Source organism: Salvelinus fontinalis, chromosome 7 (assembly GCF_029448725.1).
Source record: "Salvelinus fontinalis isolate EN_2023a chromosome 7, ASM2944872v1, whole genome shotgun sequence".
Lineage (NCBI taxonomy): Eukaryota > Metazoa > Chordata > Actinopteri > Salmoniformes > Salmonidae > Salvelinus > Salvelinus fontinalis.
In genome coordinates this window covers 68,435,651-68,457,000 of record NC_074671.1, presented here as the reverse complement: position 1 = coordinate 68,457,000, position 21,350 = coordinate 68,435,651, and the positions used below count along the sequence as shown (strand labels likewise).

At 46.3% G+C, this 21,350-nt stretch overlaps 1 protein-coding gene across 1 annotated transcript in view; it reads left to right on the top strand.

Annotated features, from left to right (window-relative positions):
* Positions 1-18,031, top strand: part of LOC129860035 (progesterone-induced-blocking factor 1-like) — a 172,523-nt gene extending 154,492 nt beyond the window's left edge. The window contains exons 16-17 of the mRNA XM_055930361.1: positions 15,667-15,957; positions 17,785-18,031. Of these exons, the coding sequence (XP_055786336.1) occupies positions 15,667-15,957; positions 17,785-17,838 (345 nt within the window). The 3' untranslated portion in view covers positions 17,839-18,031. The remainder of the gene's footprint in view (positions 1-15,666; positions 15,958-17,784) is intronic.
* The last annotated feature ends 3,319 nt before the right edge of the window (positions 18,032-21,350 follow it).

The window sequence follows — 21,350 nt, the reverse complement described above, 5'->3', positions numbered from 1 at the left end:
TCTCGGTCTTTAGTCGTCTCGTTCTTTAGTCGTCTCGGTCTTTAGTCGTCTCGGTCTTTAGTCATCTCGGTCTTTAGTCGTCTCGTTCTTTAGTCGTCTCGGTCTTTAGTCGTCTCGTTCTTTAGTCGTCTCGGTCTTTAGTCGTCTCGGTCTTTAGTCGTCTCGTTCTTTAGTCGTCTCGGTCTTTAGTCGTCTCGTTCTTTAGTCGTCTCGGTCTTTAGTCGTCTCGTTCTTTAGTCGTCTCGGTCTTTAGTCGTCTCGGTCTTTAGTCGTCTCGTTCTTTAGTCGTCTCGGTCTTTAGTCGTCTCGGTCTTTAGTCGTCTCGGTCTTAGTTCAAATTGGTGTTGCTGTTCCTGTCTGTTAGTGTTCTGTATTTTGTCATGTTCTGTGTGGAACCCCAGGAAGAATAGCTGCTGATTCTTCAACAGCTAATGTGGATCCTAAAAGGGGGGAGAAAAAACCTAATCTGACAACGTTTTGAGTTTAACCGTAGCCAAACTTTTTAGTCACCATAAAAGGAAAAATGAACACATTACAAGGTCATTATTTACAAATGATTTACAAGTATGGCGAGCTGCTAACTTACTGTTGTGAATGTGAAGAACTGAAAAGCTGAGCAGTGTGGTGACTAGTAACTAGTTAGTTAGAGAGCAGTGTTTTAGCTAGTAACTAGTTGGTTACAGAGCAGTGTTTTAGTTAGTAATAAGTAACTAACTTACTGTTGTGAATGTGAAGAACTGAAAAGCTTTGGATCCTGCCTGAGGAATTTACTACTTGCTGCTGTCAGGTTACTGTGACAACGACCGCAACAACAGGGTCAAAGTTGAACGTCTCTTGCTCCTTGCAATGGCTATGTAAAAGACGAATGCCGACGAGAAGAGGTAAAAAAATGGGGCTGTTTGAAAAGAGGATCATATAAACATTGCCCGTTTGTTTTAACAGGCTACGTACTGTGAATCCTATGTGAAAGGTGTGTTAACCTCGTTTACATCATCAGGTCTTTCATTTTAATATAACTTTGACTGTCGGTCCTCCTACATCTCAGTACAGAGAGAGAGGCTTGTTTGTAGAATCACACTGTACAGTACAGAGAGAGAGGCTTGTTTGAAGAATCACACTGTACAGTACAGAGAGAGAGGGGCTTGTTTGTAGAATCACACTGTACAGTACAGAGAGAGAGGCTTGTTTGTAGAATCACACTGTACAGTACAGAGAGAGAGGCTTGTTTGAAGAATCACACTGTACAGTACAGAGAGAGAGGCTTGTTTGAAGAATCACACTGTACAGTACAGAGAGAGAGAGGCTTGTTTGTAGAATCACACTGTACAGTACAGAGAGAGAGAGGCTTGTTTGAAGAATCACACTGTACAGTACAGAGAGAGAGGGGCTTGTTTGTAGAATCACACTGTACAGTACAGAGAGAGAGGCTTGTTTGAAGAATCACACTGTACAGTACAGAGAGAGAGGGGCTTGTTTGTAGAATCACACTGTACAGTACAGAGAGAGAGGCTTGTTTGAAGAATCACACTGTACAGTACAGAGAGAGAGAGGCTTGTTTGTAGAATCACACTGTACAGTACAGAGAGAGAGGCTTGTTTGAAGAATCACACTGTACAGTACAGAGAGAGAGGCTTGTTTGAAGAATCACACTGTACAGTACAGAGAGAGAGAGGCTTGTTTGAAGAATCACACTGTACAGTACAGAGAGAGAGAGGCTTGTTTGTAGAATCACACTGTACAGTACAGAGAGAGAGGCTTGTTTGAAGAATCACACTGTACAGTACAGAGAGAGAGAGGCTTGTTTGAAGAATCACACTGTACAGTACAGAGAGAGAGGCTTGTTTGTAGAATCACACTGTACAGTACAGAGAGAGAGGGGCTTGTTTGAAGAATCACACTGTACAGTACAGAGAGAGAGGCTTGTTTGTAGAATCACACTGTACAGTACAGAGAGAGAGAGGCTTGTTTGAAGAATCACACTGTACAGTACAGAGAGAGAGGCTTGTTTGAAGAATCACACTGTACAGTACAGAGAGAGAGGCTTGTTTGAAGAATCTCGGTGATAAAGTCATGTCAGTATTATTATTGAACGTGGAACAACAGGACAAACTGGTTCCTTCTGTCTCGTGGTTCCCCCCCTCCCTGTACATCCCAGGCCCAGGATGAGGTGTTCCTTCCACTAAACACTGAGTATGACAACACCTCTCTAATGTTGAGTTGACCCCCTCCCCCCTGTACATCCTACTATACACTGAGTATAACAACACCTCTCTAATGTTGAGTTGACCCCCCCCCTCCCTGTACATCCTACTATACACTGAGTATAACAACACCTCTCTAATGTTGAGTTGACCCCCCCCCTCCCTGTACATCCTACTATACACTGAGTATAACAACACCTCTCTAATGTTGAGTTGACCCCCCTCCCTGTACATCCTACTATACACTGAGTATAACAACACCTCTCTAATGTTGAGTTGACCCCCCCCCCCTCCCTGTACATCCTACTATACACTGAGTATGACAACACCTCTCTAATGTTGAGTTGACCCCCCTCCCTGTACATCCTACTATACACTGAGTATAACAACACCTCTCTAATGTTGAGTTGAGCCCCCCCCCCCTCCCTGTACATCCTACTATACACTGAGTATAACAACACCTCTCTAATGTTGAGTTGACCCCCCCTCCCTGTACATCCTACTATACACTGAGTATAACAACACCTCTCTAATGTTGAGTTGACCCCCCTCCCTGTACATCCTACTATACACTGAGTATGACAACACCTCTCTAATGTTGAGTTGACCCCCCTCCCTGTACATCCTACTATACACTGAGTATGACAACACCTCTCTAATGTTGAGTTGACCCCCCCTCCCTGTACATCCTACTATACACTGAGTATGACAACACCTCTCTAATGTTGAGTTGACCCCCCCCCCTCCCTGTACATCCTACTATACACTGAGTATAACAACACCTCTCTAATGTTGAGTTGACCCCCCCCCTCCCTGTACATCCTACTATACACTGAGTATGACAACACCTCTCTAATGTTGAGTTGACCCCCCCCCCTCCCTGTACATCCTACTATACACTGAGTATAACAACACCTCTCTAATGTTGAGTTGACCCCCCCCCCTCCCTGTACATCCTACTATACACTGAGTATAACAACACCTCTCTAATGTTGAGTTGACCCCCCCCCTCCCTGTACATCCTACTATACACTGAGTATAACAACACCTCTCTAATGTTGAGTTGACCCCCCCCCCTCCCTGTACATCCTACTATACACTGAGTATAACAACACCTCTCTAATGTTGAGTTGACCCCCCCCCCCTCCCTGTACATCCTACTATACACTGAGTATAACAACACCTCTCTAATGTTGAGTTGACCCCCCCCCCTCCCTGTACATCCTACTATACACTGAGTATAACAACACCTCTCTAATGTTGAGTTGACCCCCCCCCCCTCCCTGTACATCCTACTATACACTGAGTATAACAACACCTCTCTAATGTTGAGTTGACCCCCCCCCCTCCCTGTACATCCTACTATACACTGAGTATAACAACACCTCTCTAATGTTGAGTTGACCCCCCCCTCCCTGTACATCCTACTATACACTGAGTATAACAACACCTCTCTAATGTTGAGTTGACCCCCCCCCCCCCTCCCTGTACATCCTACTATACACTGAGTATAACAACACCTCTCTAATGTTGAGTTGACCCCCCCCCTCCCTGTACATCCTACTATACACTGAGTATGACAACACCTCTCTAATGTTGAGTTGACCCCCCCCCCTCCCTGTACATCCTACTATACACTGAGTATAACAACACCTCTCTAATGTTGAGTTGACCCCCCCCCTCCCTGTACATCCTACTATACACTGAGTATGACAACACCTCTCTAATGTTGAGTTGACCCCCCCCCCTCCCTGTACATCCTACTATACACTGAGTATAACAACACCTCTCTAATGTTGAGTTGACCCCCCCCCCTCCCTGTACATCCTACTATACACTGAGTATAACAACACCTCTCTAATGTTGAGTTGACCCCCCCCCCTCCCTGTACATCCTACTATACACTGAGTATAACAACACCTCTCTAATGTTGAGTTGACCCCCCCCCCCTCCCTGTACATCCTACTATACACTGAGTATAACAACACCTCTCTAATGTTGAGTTGACCCCCCCCCCTCCCTGTACATCCTACTATACACTGAGTATAACAACACCTCTCTAATGTTGAGTTGACCCCCCCCCCTCCCTGTACATCCTACTATACACTGAGTATAACAACACCTCTCTAATGTTGAGTTGACCCCCCCCCCCTCCCTGTACATCCTACTATACACTGAGTATAACAACACCTCTCTAATGTTGAGTTGACCCCCCCCCCCTCCCTGTACATCCTACTATACACTGAGTATAACAACACCTCTCTAATGTTGAGTTGACCCCCCCCCTCCCTGTACATCCTACTATACACTGAGTATAACAACACCTCTCTAATGTTGAGTTGACCCCCCCCTCCCTGTACATCCTACTATACACTGAGTATAACAACACCTCTCTAATGTTGAGTTGACCCCCCCCCCCCTCCCTGTACATCCTACTATACACTGAGTATAACAACACCTCTCTAATGTTGAGTTGACCCCCCTCCCTCCCTGTACATCCTACTATACACTGAGTATAACAACACCTCTCTAATGTTGAGTTGACCCCCCCCCCTCCCTGTACATCCTACTATACACTGAGTATAACAACACCTCTCTAATGTTGAGTTGACCCCCCTCCCTCCCTGTACATCCTACTATACACTGAGTATGACAACACCTCTCTAATGTTGAGTTGACCCCCTCCCCCCTGTACATCCTACTATACACTGAGTATAACAACACCTCTCTAATGTTGAGTTGACCCCCCCCCTCCCTGTACATCCTACTATACACTGAGTATAACAACACCTCTCTAATGTTGAGTTGACCCCCCCCCCTCCCTGTACATCCTACTATACACTGAGTATAACAACACCTCTCTAATGTTGAGTTGACCCCCCCCTCCCTGTACATCCTACTATACACTGAGTATAACAACACCTCTCTAATGTTGAGTTGACCCCCCCCCCCCCTCCCTGTACATCCTACTATACACTGAGTATGACAACACCTCTCTAATGTTGAGTTGACCCCCCTCCCTGTACATCCTACTATACACTGAGTATAACAACACCTCTCTAATGTTGAGTTGAGCCCCCCCCCCTCCCTGTACATCCTACTATACACTGAGTATAACAACACCTCTCTAATGTTGAGTTGACCCCCCTCCCTGTACATCCTACTATACACTGAGTATAACAACACCTCTCTAATGTTGAGTTGACCCCCCCCTCCCTGTACATCCTACTATACACTGAGTATGACAACACCTCTCTAATGTTGAGTTGACCCCCCCCTCCCTGTACATCCTACTATACACTGAGTATGACAACACCTCTCTAATGTTGAGTTGACCCCCCCCTCCCTGTACATCCTACTATACACTGAGTATGACAACACCTCTCTAATGTTGAGTTGACCCCCCCCCTCCCTGTACATCCTACTATACACTGAGTATAACAACACCTCTCTAATGTTGAGTTGACCCCCCCCCTCCCTGTACATCCTACTATACACTGAGTATGACAACACCTCTCTAATGTTGAGTTGACCCCCCCCCCTCCCTGTACATCCTACTATACACTGAGTATAACAACACCTCTCTAATGTTGAGTTGACCCCCCCCCCTCCCTGTACATCCTACTATACACTGAGTATAACAACACCTCTCTAATGTTGAGTTGACCCCCCCCCCTCCCTGTACATCCTACTATACACTGAGTATAACAACACCTCTCTAATGTTGAGTTGACCCCCCCCCTCCCTGTACATCCTACTATACACTGAGTATAACAACACCTCTCTAATGTTGAGTTGACCCCCCCCCTCCCTGTACATCCTACTATACACTGAGTATAACAACACCTCTCTAATGTTGAGTTGACCCCCCCCCCCCTCCCTGTACATCCTACTATACACTGAGTATAACAACACCTCTCTAATGTTGAGTTGACCCCCCCCCCCTCCCTGTACATCCTACTATACACTGAGTATAACAACACCTCTCTAATGTTGAGTTGACCCCCCCCCTCCCTGTACATCCTACTATACACTGAGTATGACAACACCTCTCTAATGTTGAGTTGACCCCCCCCCTCCCTGTACATCCTACTATACACTGAGTATGACAACACCTCTCTAATGTTGAGTTGACCCCCCCCCTCCCTGTACATCCTACTATACACTGAGTATAACAACACCTCTCTAATGTTGAGTTGACCCCCCCCCCCTCCCTGTACATCCTACTATACACTGAGTATAACAACACCTCTCTAATGTTGAGTTGACCCCCCCCTCCCTGTACATCCTACTATACACTGAGTATAACAACACCTCTCTAATGTTGAGTTGACCCCCCCCCCCTCCCTGTACATCCTACTATACACTGAGTATAACAACACCTCTCTAATGTTGAGTTGACCCCCCCCCTCCCTGTACATCCTACTATACACTGAGTATAACAACACCTCTCTAATGTTGAGTTGACCCCCCCCCCTCCCTGTACATCCTACTATACACTGAGTATAACAACACCTCTCTAATGTTGAGTTGACCCCCCCCTCCCTGTACATCCTACTATACACTGAGTATAACAACACCTCTCTAATGTTGAGTTGACCCCCCCCCCCTCCCTGTACATCCTACTATACACTGAGTATAACAACACCTCTCTAATGTTGAGTTGACCCCCCCCCTCCCTGTACATCCTACTATACACTGAGTATAACAACACCTCTCTAATGTTGAGTTGACCCCCCCCCTCCCTGTACATCCTACTATACACTGAGTATAACAACACCTCTCTAATGTTGAGTTGACCCCCCCCCTCCCTGTACATCCTACTATACACTGAGTATAACAACACCTCTCTAATGTTGAGTTGACCCCCCCCCCTCCCTGTACATCCTTCTATACACTGAGTATAACAACACCTCTCTAATGTTGAGTTGACCCCCCCCCCTCCCTGTACATCCTACTATACACTGAGTATAACAACACCTCTCTAATGTTGAGTTGACCCCCCCCCTCCCTGTACATCCTACTATACACTGAGTATAACAACACCTCTCTAATGTTGAGTTGACCCCCCCCCCCTCCCTGTACATCCTACTATACACTGAGTATAACAACACCTCTCTAATGTTGAGTTGACCCCCCCCCCCTCCCTGTACATCCTACTATACACTGAGTATAACAACACCTCTCTAATGTTGAGTTGACCCCCCCCCCCTCCCTGTACATCCTACTATACAATGAGTATAACAACACCTCTCTAATGTTGAGTTGACCCCCCCCCCCCCCCTCCCTGTACATCCTACTATACACTGAGTATGACAACACCTCTCTAATGTTGAGTTGACCCCCCTCCCTGTACATCCTACTATACACTGAGTATAACAACACCTCTCTAATGTTGAGTTGAGCCCCCCCCCCTCCCTGTACATCCTACTATACACTGAGTATGACAACACCTCTCTAATGTTGAGTTGACCCCCTCCCTGTACATCCTACTATACACTGAGTATGACAACACCTCTCTAATGTTGAGTTGACCCCCCTCCCTGTACATCCTACTATACACTGAGTATGACAACACCTCTCTAATGTTGAGTTGACCCCCCCCCCCTCCCTGTACATCCTACTATACACTGAGTATAACAACACCTCTCTAATGTTGAGTTGACCCCCCCCTCCCTGTACATCCTACTATACACTGAGTATAACAACACCTCTCTAATGTTGAGTTGACCCCCCCCCCCTCCCTGTACATCCTACTATACACTGAGTATAACAACACCTCTCTAATGTTGAGTTGACCCCCCCCCCCCCTCCCTGTACATCCTACTATACACTGAGTATAACAACACCTCTCTAATGTTGAGTTGACCCCCCCCCCCTCCCTGTACATCCTACTATACACTGAGTATAACAACACCTCTCTAATGTTGAGTTGACCCCCCCCCCCCTCCCTGTACATCCTACTATACACTGAGTATAACAACACCTCTCTAATGTTGAGTTGACCCCCCCCTCCCTGTACATCCTACTATACACTGAGTATAACAACACCTCTCTAATGTTGAGTTGACCCCCCCCCCTCCCTGTACATCCTACTATACACTGAGTATAACAACACCTCTCTAATGTTGAGTTGACCCCCCCCCTCCCTGTACATCCTACTATACACTGAGTATGACAACACCTCTCTAATGTTGAGTTGACCCCCCCCCCTCCCTGTACATCCTACTATACACTGAGTATGACAACACCTCTCTAATGTTGAGTTGACCCCCCCCCCTCCCTGTACATCCTACTATACACTGAGTATAACAACACCTCTCTAATGTTGAGTTGACCCCCCCCCCCCCTCCCTGTACATCCTACTATACACTGAGTATAACAACACCTCTCTAATGTTGAGTTGACCCCCCCTCCCTGTACATCCTACTATACACTGAGTATGACAACACCTCTCTAATGTTGAGTTGACCCCCCCCCTCCCTGTACATCCTACTATACACTGAGTATGACAACACCTCTCTAATGTTGAGTTGACCCCCCCCCCTCCCTGTACATCCTACTATACACTGAGTATAACAACACCTCTCTAATGTTGAGTTGACCCCCCCCCTCCCTGTACATCCTACTATACACTGAGTATAACAACACCTCTCTAATGTTGAGTTGACCCCCCCCCTCCCTGTACATCCTACTATACACTGAGTATAACAACACCTCTCTAATGTTGAGTTGACCCCCCCCCTCCCTGTACATCCTACTATACACTGAGTATAACAACACCTCTCTAATGTTGAGTTGACCCCCCCCCCCTCCCTGTACATCCTACTATACACTGAGTATAACAACACCTCTCTAATGTTGAGTTGACCCCCCCCCCCCCTCCCTGTACATCCTACTATACACTGAGTATAACAACACCTCTCTAATGTTGAGTTGACCCCCCCCCTCCCTGTACATCCTACTATACACTGAGTATAACAACACCTCTCTAATGTTGAGTTGACCCCCCCCCCCTCCCTGTACATCCTACTATACACTGAGTATAACAACACCTCTCTAATGTTGAGTTGACCCCCCCCCTCCCTGTACATCCTACTATACACTGAGTATAACAACACCTCTCTAATGTTGAGTTGACCCCCCCCCCTCCCTGTACATCCTACTATACACTGAGTATAACAACACCTCTCTAATGTTGAGTTGACCCCCCCCCTCCCTGTACATCCTACTATACACTGAGTATAACAACACCTCTCTAATGTTGAGTTGACCCCCCCCCTCCCTGTACATCCTACTATACACTGAGTATAACAACACCTCTCTAATGTTGAGTTGACCCCCCCCCCTCCCTGTACATCCTACTATACACTGAGTATAACAACACCTCTCTAATGTTGAGTTGACCCCCCCCCTCCCTGTACATCCTACTATACACTGAGTATAACAACACCTCTCTAATGTTGAGTTGACCCCCCCCCTCCCTGTACATCCTACTATACACTGAGTATAACAACACCTCTCTAATGTTGAGTTGACCCCCCTCCCTGTACATCCTACTATACACTGAGTATGACAACACCTCTCTAATGTTGAGTTGACCCCCCCCTGTACATCCTACTATACACTGAGTATAACAACACCTCTCTAATGTTGAGTTGACCCCCCTCCCTGTACATCCTACTATACACTGAGTATGACAACACCTCTCTAATGTTGAGTTGACCCCCCCCTCCCTGTACATCCTACTATACACTGAGTATGACAACACCTCTCTAATGTTGAGTTGACCCCCCCTCCCTGTACATCCTACTATACACTGAGTATAACAACACCTCTCTAATGTTGAGTTGACCCCCCTCCCTGTACATCCTACTATACACTGAGTATGACAACACCTCTCTAATGTTGAGTTGACCCCCCTCCCTGTACATCCTACTATACACTGAGTATGACAACACCTCTCTAATGTTGAGTTGACCCCCCTCCCTGTACATCCTACTATACATCATTAGTCACCAGTAGTCTATAGACTGACTGAGCAGTTCTTCACACAAACCGGTTGTCCCTGGCACCTACTACCAAACCCTGTTCAACTTCAATCTGTCGTCTTTCCCGTTCACCCTCTGAACGGCAGACAATCCATGTTACACGTGTCTGAAGGATTTAACATCCTCAGTTAACATGTATCCTCTTCGTCTACACTGATTGAAGTGGATTTAACAAGTGGCGTCAGGAAAGGGATCATAGCTTTCACCTGATATGTCGTGGAAAGAGCAGGTGTTCTTAATGTTTTGTCTGCTCAGTGTATGTCATGGGAAGAGCAGGTGTTCTTAATGTTTTGTCCGCTCAGTGTATAGCCCGTTTTTTAAAGTGAATTTAAATTGTAATTGCTCTCACTTGAATTGAATAAATAAAAACGTCCACAATTCATCTGAATTACACAGATTGTTTTCAGTCTCCGTCAAGTTGCCCCCCCCCCCCCCCCCCCCCATAAGACAGGCTGACAAGACGCCTCCCGTCTCATATCCTTCCACATTAGAGCCGGACCTCAGAGCTGATAACAGAATTTGATTCAAGAAATGTTCTTCTTCGCTATTTACAACCGCAGCATTCTACTACTGGCCCGCTGGCATCGAGTATGTACCCCCTCAGGCCTGGCAGACAGCTGCTTCTCATATTAGGCCTGCCGTATTAGAGAGGAGCAGGCCTGGCTGTTTGAAATGCCAGAGAGGCAGCCAGGGCATGTGTCCACAGGGTGAGAAATAGAGGGCTGATACCGACCCAGAGCCACAACGGTCCTGACGGCTACGTAGCCAACTAACTAAAACACTGCTCCTGTAACTAACTAGTTACTAGCTAAAACACTGCTCTGTAACTAACTAGTTACTAACTAAAACACTGCTCTGTAACTAACTAGTTACTAACTAAAACACTGCTCTCTAACTAACTAGCCACCACACTGCTCTGTAACCAACTAGTTACTAACTAAAACACTGCTCTGTAACTAACTAGTTACTAACTAAAACACTGCTCTGTAACTAACTAGCCACCACACTGCTCTGAAACCAACTAGTTACTAGCTAAAACACTGCTCTGTAACTAACTAGTTACTAGCTAAAACACTGCTCTCTAACTAGCTAGCCACCACACTGCTCTGTAACCAACTAGTTACTAACTAAAACACTGCACTGTAACTAACTAGCCACCACACTGCTCTGTAACTAACTAGTTACTAACTAAAACACTGCTCTGTAACTAACTAGTTACTAGTCACCACACTGCTCAGTAACTAACTAGTTACTAGTCACCACACTGCTCAGTAACTAACTAGTTACTAACTAAAACACTGCTCTGTAACTAACTAGCCACCACACTGCTCTTTAACTAACTAGTTACTAGCTAAAACACTGCTCTGTAACTAACTAGGTACTAACTAAAACACTGCTCTGTAACTAACTAGTTACTAGCTAAAACACTGCTCTAACTAACTAGTTACTAACTAAAACACTGCTCTGTAACTAATTAGTTACTAGCTAAAACACTGCTCTGTAACTAACTAGTTACTAACTAAAACACTGCTCTGTAACCAACTAGTTACTAACTAAAACACTGCTCTCTAACTGACTAGCCACCACACTGCTCTGTAACCAACTAGTTACTAACTAAAACACTGCTCTGTAACTAACTAGCCACCACACTGCTCTGTAACTAACTAGTTACTAACTAAAACACTGCTCTGTAACTAACTAGTTACTAGTCACCACACTGCTCAGTAACTAACTAGTTACTAGTCACCACACTGCTCAGTAACTAACTAGTTACTAACTAAAACACTGCTCTCTAACTAACTAGCCACCACACTGCTCTGTAACCAACTAGTTACTAACTAAAACACTGCTCTGTAACTAACTAGCCACCACACTGCTCTGTAACTAACTAGTTACTAGCTAAAACACTGCTCTGTAACTAACTAGCCACTAGCTAAAGCACTGCTCTGTAACTAACTAGTTACTAGTCACCACACTGCTCTGTAACTAACTAGTTACTAACTAAAACACTGCTCTGTAACTAACTAGTTAATAACTAAAACACTGCTCTGTAACTAACTAGCCAACTAACTTGTAGACTCTCCTATTGTCTATTGTAATATGGTCTGCTGTAGAGGTCGACCGATTATGATTTTTCAACACTGATACCGATTATTGGAGTACCAAAAAAGCCGCTACCGATTAATCGGCCGATTTTAAATAAAAAATATATATTTGTAATAATGACAATTACAACAATACTGAATGAACACTTATTTTAGCTTAATATAATACATCAATAAAATCAATTTAGACTCAAATAAATAATGAAACATGTTCAATTTGGTTTAAATAATGCAAAAACAAAGTGTTGGAGAAGAAAGTAAAAGTGCAATATGTGCCATGTAAGAAAGCTAACGTTTAAGTTCCTTGCTCAGAACATGAGAACATATGAAAGCTGGTGGTTCCTTTTAACATGAGTCTTCAATATTCCCAGGTAAGAAGTTTTAGGTTGTAGTTATTATAGAAATTATAGGACTATTTCCCTCTATACCATTTGTATTTCAAATACCTTTGACTATTGGATGTTCTTATAGGCACTTTAGTATTGCCAGTGTAACAGTATAGCTTCCGTCCCTCTCCTCGCCCCGACCTGGGCTCGAACCAGGAACACATCGACAACAGCCACCCTCGAAGCAGCGTTACCCATGCAGAGCAAAGGGGAACAACTACTCCAAGTCTCAGAGCGAGTGACGTTTGAAACGCTATTAGCACGCACCCCGCTAACTAGCTAGCCATTTCACATCGGTTACACCAGCCTCATCTCGGGGGTTGATAGGCTTGAAGTCATAAACAGCGCAATGCTTGACGCACAGCGACGAGCTGCTGGCAAAACGCACAAAAGTGCTGTTTGAATGAATGCTTACGAGCCTGCTGGTGCCGCTGCCCAGTCAGACTGCTCTATCAAATCATAGACTTAATTATAACATAATAGCACAGGCACCGCATCGATTATATGCAACGCAGGACACGCTAGATAACCTAGTAATATCATCAACCATGTGTAGTTAACTAGTGATTATATGCAACGCAGGACACGCTAGTTAACCTAGTAATATCATCAACCATGTGTATGTAGTTAACTAGTGATTATATGCAACGCAGGACACGCTAGTTAACCTAGTAATATCATCAACCATGTGTATGTAGTTAACTAGTGATTATATGCAACGCAGGACACGCTAGTTAACCTAGTAATATCATCAACCATGTGTAGTTAACTAGTGATTATGTGCAACGCAGGACACGCTAGTTAACCTAGTAATATCATCAACCATGTGTAGTTAACTAGTGATTATGTACAACGCAGGACACGCTAGTTAACCTAGTAATATCATCAACCATGTGTAGTTAACTAGTGATTATGTTAAGATTGATTGTTTTTTATAAGATAAGTTTAATGCTAGCTAGCAACTTACCTTGGCTTCTTGCTGCCCTCGCGTAACAGGTAGTCTCAGCCAGCCACGCAGGCTCCTCGTTGGAGTGCAATGTAAGGCAGGTTGGTTAGAGCATTGGACTAGTAACCGGAAGGTTGTAAAAACGAATCCCCCGAGCTGACAAGGTAAAAATCTGTCGTTCTGCCCCTGAACGAGGCAGTTAACCCACCGTTCCTAGGGCCGTCATTGAAAATAAGAATGTGTTATTAACTGACTTGCCTGGTTAAATAAAGGTGTAAAAAAAAAAAAAAAAAAAAAACTGCAAATCGGTGTCCAAAAATACCGATTACCGATTCTTATGAAAACTTGAAATCGGCCCTAATTAATCAGCCATTCCGATTAATCGGTCGACCTCTAGCCTGGTGTCATGTAGACTCTCCTATTGTCTATTGTAATCTGGTCTCCTATTGTCTATTGTAATCTGGTCTCCTATTGTCTATTGTAATCTGTGCTGCTGTCATGTAGACTCTCCTAGTGTCTATTGTAATCTGGTCTCCTAGTGTCTATTGTAATCTGGTCTCCTATTGTCTATTGTAATCTGGTCTCCTATTGTCTATTGTAATCTGGTCTCCTAGTGTCTATTGTAATCTGGTCTCCTATTGTCTATTGTAATCTGGTCTCCTAGTGTCTATTGTAATCTGGTCTCCTATTGTCTATTGTAATCTGGTCTCCTATTGTCTATTGTAATCTGGTCTCCTAGTGTCTATTGTAATCTGGTCTCCTATTGTCTATTGTAATCTGGTCTCCTAGTGTCTATTGTAATCTGGTCTCCTATTGTCTATTGTAATCTGGTCTCCTATTGTCTATTGTAATCTGGTCTCCTATTGTCTATTGTAATCTGGTCTCCTATTGTCTATTGTAATCTGGTCTCCTATTGTCTATTGTAATCTGGTCTCCTAGTGTCTATTGTAATCTGGTCTCCTAGTGTCTATTGTAATCTGGTCTCCTAGTGTCTATTGTAATCTGGTCTCCTATTGTCTATTGTAATCTGGTCTGCTGTCATGTAGACTCTCCTATTGTCTATTGTAATCTGGTCTCCTATTGTCTATTGTAATCTGGTCTCCTATTGTCTATTGTAATCTGGTCTCCTATTGTCTATTGTAATCTGGTCTCCTATTGTCTATTGTAATCTGGTCTCCTATTGTCTATTGTAATCTGGTCTCCTATTGTCTATTGTAATCTGGTCTCCTAGTGTCTATTGTAATCTGGTCTGCTGTCATGTAGACTCTCCTATTGTCTATTGTAATCTGGTCTCATTTTGTCTATTGTAATCTGGTCTCCTAGTGTCTATTGTAATCTGGTCTCCTATTGTCTATTCTAATCTGGTCTCCTTTTGTCTATTGTAATCTGGTCTCCTATTGTCTATTGTAATCTGGTCTGCTGTCATGTAGACTCTCCTATTGTAATCTGGTCTCCTATTGTCTATTGTAATCTGGTCTCCTATTGTCTATTGTAATCTGGTCTGCTGTCATGTAGACTCTCCTATTGTCTATTGTAATCTGGTCTCCTATTGTCTATTGTAATCTGGTCTGCTGTCATGTAGACTCTCCTATTGTAATCTGGTCTCCTATTGTCTATTGTAATCTGGTCTGCTGTCATGTAGACTCTCCTAGTGTCTATTGTAATCTGGTCTCCTATTGTCTATTGTAATCTGGTCTCCTATTGTCTATTGTAATCTGGTCTCCTAGTGTCTATTGTAATCTGGTCTGCTGTCATGTAGACTCTCCTAGTGTTTATTGTAATCTGGTCTCCTATTGTCTATTGTAATCTGGTCTCCTAGTGTCTATTGTAATCTGGTCTCCTATTGTCTATTGTAATCTGGTCTCCTATTGTCTATTGTAATCTGGTCTCCTATTGTCTATTGTAATCTGGTCTCCTAGTGTCTATTGTAATCTGTCGTCGTGTAGCCTGACCCCTTCCCCTCTGTCCTCTCTCCAGGAGTTATCTGTGATGAAGCAGGTTCTGCTCAGTATGAGGTCCGGAAAGACTGAGTCCCTCCTGGATCCTGACGGGGCTGGGACGGGGCTGGCCTTCAGCAGACCCAAACACCTCAGCAGAACCACAGAGGAGGAGGAGCAGAACCCGCACAGACACAGACCCAAAGACCTCAGCAGAACCACAGAGGAGGAGGAGCAGAACCCGCACAGACACAGACCCAAACACCTCAGCAGAACCACAGAGGAGGAGGAGCAGAACCCGCACAGACACAGACCCAAACCCACCGTGTTCGTGAGTGTTAACCCTTCACACCCACACAGGTTAATACTGCAACACATATAGTGCACTACTTTAGACCAGGGCCCTATAGAACCCTATTCCCTATGTAGTGCACTACTTTAGACCAGAGCCCTATAGAACCCTATTCCCTATATATAGTGCACTACTTTAGACCAGGGCCCTATAGAACCCTATTCCCTATATAGTGCACTACTTTAGTCCAGGGCCCTATAGAACCCTATTCCCTATATATAGTGCACTACTTTAGACCAGGGTCCTATAGAACCCTATTCCCTATATAGTGCACTACTTTAGTCCAGGGCCCTATAGAACCCTATTCCCTATATATAGTGCACTACTTTAGACCAGGGCCCTATAGAACCCTATTCCCTATATAGTGCACTACTTTAGACCAGGGCCCTATAGAACCATATTCCCTATATGGTGCACTACTTTAGACCAGGGCCCTATAGAACCCTATTCCCTATATAGTGCACTACTTTAGTCCAGGGCCCTATAGAACCCTATTCCCTATATATAGTGCACTACTTTAGACCAGGGCCCTATAGAACCCTATTCCCTATATAGTGCACTACTTTAGACCAGGGCCCTATAGAACCATATTCCCTATATGGTGCACTACTTTAGACCAGGGCCCTATAGAACCCTATTCCCTATATAGTGCACTACTTTAGACCAGGGCCCAATAGAACCCTATTCCCTATATATAGGGGGCCATTTGGGCAACATTTCGGGTGCTATTTGTGATTGTTGCCATCCATATCCTCACCAACACATCCAGTAGACCCATCCTCCAGTAGACCCATCCTCCAGTAGACCCATCCTCCAGTAGACCCATCCTCCAGTAGACCAGGCCCTCCAGTAGACCAGTCCTCCAGTAGACCAGTTCTCCGGTAGACCCGTCCTCCAGTAGACCAGTCCTCCAGTAGACCAATCCTCCAGTAGACCAGTCCTCCAGTAGACCCGTCCTCCGGTAGACCAGTCCTCCGGTAGACAAGTCCTCCAGTAGACCAGTCCTCCGGTAGACAAGTCCTCCAGTAGACCAATTCTCCAGTAGACCAGTCCTCCAGTAGACCCGTCCTCCAGTAGACTCGTCCTCGAGTAGACCAGTCCTCCGGTAGACCCGTACTCCGGTAGACCAGTCCTCCAGTAGACCAGTCCTCCGGTAGACCAGTCCTCCGGTAGACCAGTCCTCCGGTAGACCAGTCCTCCGGTAGACCAGTCCTCCGGTAGACCAGTCCTTCGGTAGACCAGTCCTTCGGTACACTAGTCCTCCGGTAGACCAGTCCTCGAGTAGACCAGTCCTCCGGTAGACCAGTCCTTCGGTAGACCAGTCCTCCGGTAGACCAGTCCTCCGGTAGACCAGTCCTCCGGTAGACCAGTCCTCCGGTAGACCAGTCCTCCGGTAGACCAGTCCTCCAGTAGACCCGTCCTCCAGTAGACCAGTCCTCCAGTAGACCCGTCCTCCAGTAGACCCATCCTCCAGTAGACCAGTCCTCCGGTAGACCCGTCCTCCAGTAGACCCGTCCTCCAGTAGACCCGTCCTCCAGTAGACCAGTCCTCCAGTAGACCAGACCTCCCCAACCTCCCTGTCAGCTTCTTGCTGCTCGTCACATGGCCCTCTGCCGTGTTACTACAATTACGTGGAGAATTCGTCTCCGAGGAACAAATCTACCAATATATTATGGTAGAAACTAGTAACCTCCGTATCCAATAGTTATGTTTGAGTAATACAAAACTCACTGCACCACGAGCCGTATTACAATTACGGGAACATTTCCCCTGGACTAACTCATGTTCTCTCTTTCTCTCTTCCAGACCAATAAGGAAGCTCCTGACTGGTACAGGAAAGTCCAGTTCCAGCCTGAATGACCAATGGCCTTACAGGTGGTGCAGATGGGATTTGTGTAGACACTCCAAACTGGGTTTTATTTACTGTATTGGTAATAGGATATCTGTATTGGTAATAGGATATCTGTATTGGTAATAGGATATCTGTGTATCTTGTGCTGTTGTAATGGATTGACTCGCTAAAACGTTTTAATAAAAAAATCTGTCAAAACTACACTCTACTCGTCTTCATCATTTCTGTTTTGCTTGGCATTGGCCCTAGCCCTGACCCTATCCCTGACCCTAGCCGTGACCCTAGCCCTGACACTAGCCCTGACCCTAGCCGTGACCCTAGCGGTGACCCTAGCCCTGACCCTAGCGGTGACCCTAGCCTTAACCCTAGCCGTGACCCTAGCCCTGACCCTAGCGGTGACCCTAGCCGTGACCCTAGCCCTGACCCTAGCGGTGACCCTAGCCCTGACCCTAGCGGTGACCCTAGCCCTGACCCTAGCGGTGACCCTAGCCGTGACCCTAGCCCTGACCCTAGCGGTGACCCTAGCCTTAACCCTAGCGGTGACCCTAGTCCTGACCCTAGCCCTGACCCTAGCGGTGACCCTAGCCTTAACCCTAGCCCTGACCCTAGCGGTGACCCTAGCCCTGACCCTAGCCCTGACCCTAGCGGTGACCCTAGCCCTGACCCTAGCCGTGACCCTAGCCCTGACCCTAGTGGTGACCCTAGCCCTGACCCTAGCGGTGACCCTAGCCCTGACCCTAGCCCTGGCCCTAGCGGTGACCCTAGCCCTGATCCTAGCGGTGACCCTAGCCCTGACCCTAGCGGTGACCCTAGCCCTGACCCTAGCCTTGACCCTGAGGATCACAGCATAGACTGTACATGGAATGTAGCCCAGTTGTTGAGTAGAACTAAGAACTGATTATTCAGTAGCTCCTCCTCCTGAATCAACACTGTAGTCTGACTGTTAGTCATCTAGTAGAGGGGACAGCAGCTCAGGCAGTACCTCCTCCTCCTGAATCAACACTGTAGTCTGACTGTTAGTCATCTAGTAGAGGGGACAGCAGCTCAGGCAGTACCTCCTCCTCCTGAATCAACGCTGTAGTTTGACTGTTAGTCATCTAGTAGAGGGGACAGCAGCTCAGGCAGTACCTCCTCCTCCTGAATCAACGCTGTAGTCTGACTGCTAGTCATCTAGTAGAGGGGACAGCAGCTCAGGCAGTACCTCCTCCTCCTGAATCAACACTGTAGTCTGACTGTTAGTCATCTAGTAGAGGGGACAGCAGCTCAGGCAGTACCTCCTCCTCCTGAATCAACGCTGTAGTCTGACTGTTAGTCATCTAGTAGAGGGGACAGCAGCTCAGGCAGTACCTCCTCCTCCTGAATCAACGCTGTAGTCTGACTGCTAGTCATCTAGTAGAGGGGACAGCAGCTCAGGCAGTACCTCCTCCTGAATCAACACTGTAGTCTGACTGTTAGTCATCTAGTAGAGGGGACAGCAGCTCAGGCAGTACCTCCTCCTCCTGAATCAACACTGTAGTCTGACTGTTAGTCATCTAGTAGAGGGGACAGCAGCTCAGGCAGTACCTCCTCCTCCTGAATCAACGCTGTAGTCTGACTGCTAGTCATCTAGTAGAGGGGACAGCAGCTCAGGCAGTACCTCCTCCTCCTGAATCAACACTAGTTTGACTGTTAGTCATCTAGTAGAGGGGACAGCAGCTCAGGCAGTACCTCCTCCTCCTGAATCAACACTGTAGTCTGACTGTTAGTCATCTAGTAGAGGGGACAGCAGCTCAGGCAGTACCTCCTCCTCCTGAATCAACACTGTAGTCTGACTGTTAGTCATCTAGTAGAGGGGACAGCAGCTCAGGCAGTACCTCCTCCTCCTGAATCAACACTGTAGTCTGACTGTTAGTCATCTAGTAGAGGGGACAGCAGCTCAGGCAGTACCTCCTCCTCCTGAATCAACACTGTAGTCTGACTGTTAGTCATCTAGTAGAGGGGACAGCAGCTCAGGCAGTACCTCCTCCTCCTGAATCAACGCTGTAGTCTGACTGTTAGTCATCTAGTAGAGGGGACAGCAGCTCAGGCAGTACCTCCTCCTCCTGAATCAACACTGTAGTCTGACTGTTAGTCATCTAGTAGAGGGGACAGCAGCTCAGGCAGTACCTCCTCCTCCTGAATCAACACTGTAGTCTGACTGTTAGTCATCTAGTAGAGGGGACAGCAGCTCAGGCAGTACCTCCTCCTCCTGAATCAACGCTGTAGTCTGACTGTTAGTCATCTAGTAGAGGGGACAGCAGCTCAGGCAGTACCTCCTCCTCCTGAATCAACACTGTAGTCTGACTGTTAGTCATCTAGTAGAGGGGACAGCAGCTCAGGCAGTACCTCCTCCTGAATCAACACTGTAGTCTGACTGTTAGTCATCTAGTAGAGGGGACAGCAGCTCAGGCAGTACCTCCTCCTCCTGAATCAACACTAGTTTGACTGTTAGTCATCTAGTAGAGGGGACAGCAGCTCAGGCAGTACCTCCTCCTCCTGAATCAACACTGTAGTCTGACTGCTAGTCATCTAGTAGAGGGGACAGCAGCTCAGGCAGTACCTCCTCCTCCTGAATCAACACTGTAGTCTGACTGTTAGTCATCTAGTAGAGGGGACAGCAGCTCAGGCAGTACCTCCTCCTCCTGAATCAACACTAGTTTGACTGTTAGTCATCTAGTAGAGGGGACAGCAGCTCAGGCAGTACCTCCTCCTCCTGAATCAACACTGTAGTTTGACTGTTAGTCATCTAGTAGAGGGGACAGCAGCTCAGGCAGTACCTCCTCCTCCTGAATCAACACTGTAGTCTGACTGTTAGTCATCTAGTAGAGGGGACAGCAGCTCAGGCAGTACCTCCTCCTCCTGAATCAACACTGTAGTCTGACTGTTAGTCATCTATTAGAGGGGACAGCAGCTCAGGCAGTACCTCCTCCTCCTGAATCAACACTGTAGTCTGACTGTTAGTCATCTAGTAGAGGGGACAGCAGCTCAGGCAGTACCTCCTCCTCCTGAATCAACACTGTAGTCTGACTGTTAGTCATCTAGTAGAGGGGACAGCAGCTCAGGCAGTACCTCCTCCTCCTGAATCAACACTGTAGTCTGACTGTTAGTCATCTAGTAGAGGGGACAGCAGCTCAGGCAGTACCTCCTCCTCCTGAATCAACACTAGTTTGACTGTTAGTCATCTAGTATAGGGGACAGCAGCTCAGGCAGTACCTCCTCCTCCTGAATCAACACTGTAGTCTGACTGTTAGTCATCTAGTAGAGGGGACAGCAGCTCAGGCAGTACCTCCTCCTCCTGAATCAACACTAGTTTGACTGTTAGTCATCTAGTAGAGGGGACAGCAGCTCAGGCAGTACCTCCTCCTCCTGAATCAACACTGTAGTTTGACTGTTAGTCATCTAGTAGAGGGGACAGCAGCTCAGGCAGTACCTCCTCCTCCTGAATCAACACTGTAGTCTGACTGTTAGTCATCTAGTAGAGGGGACAGCAGCTCAGGCAGTA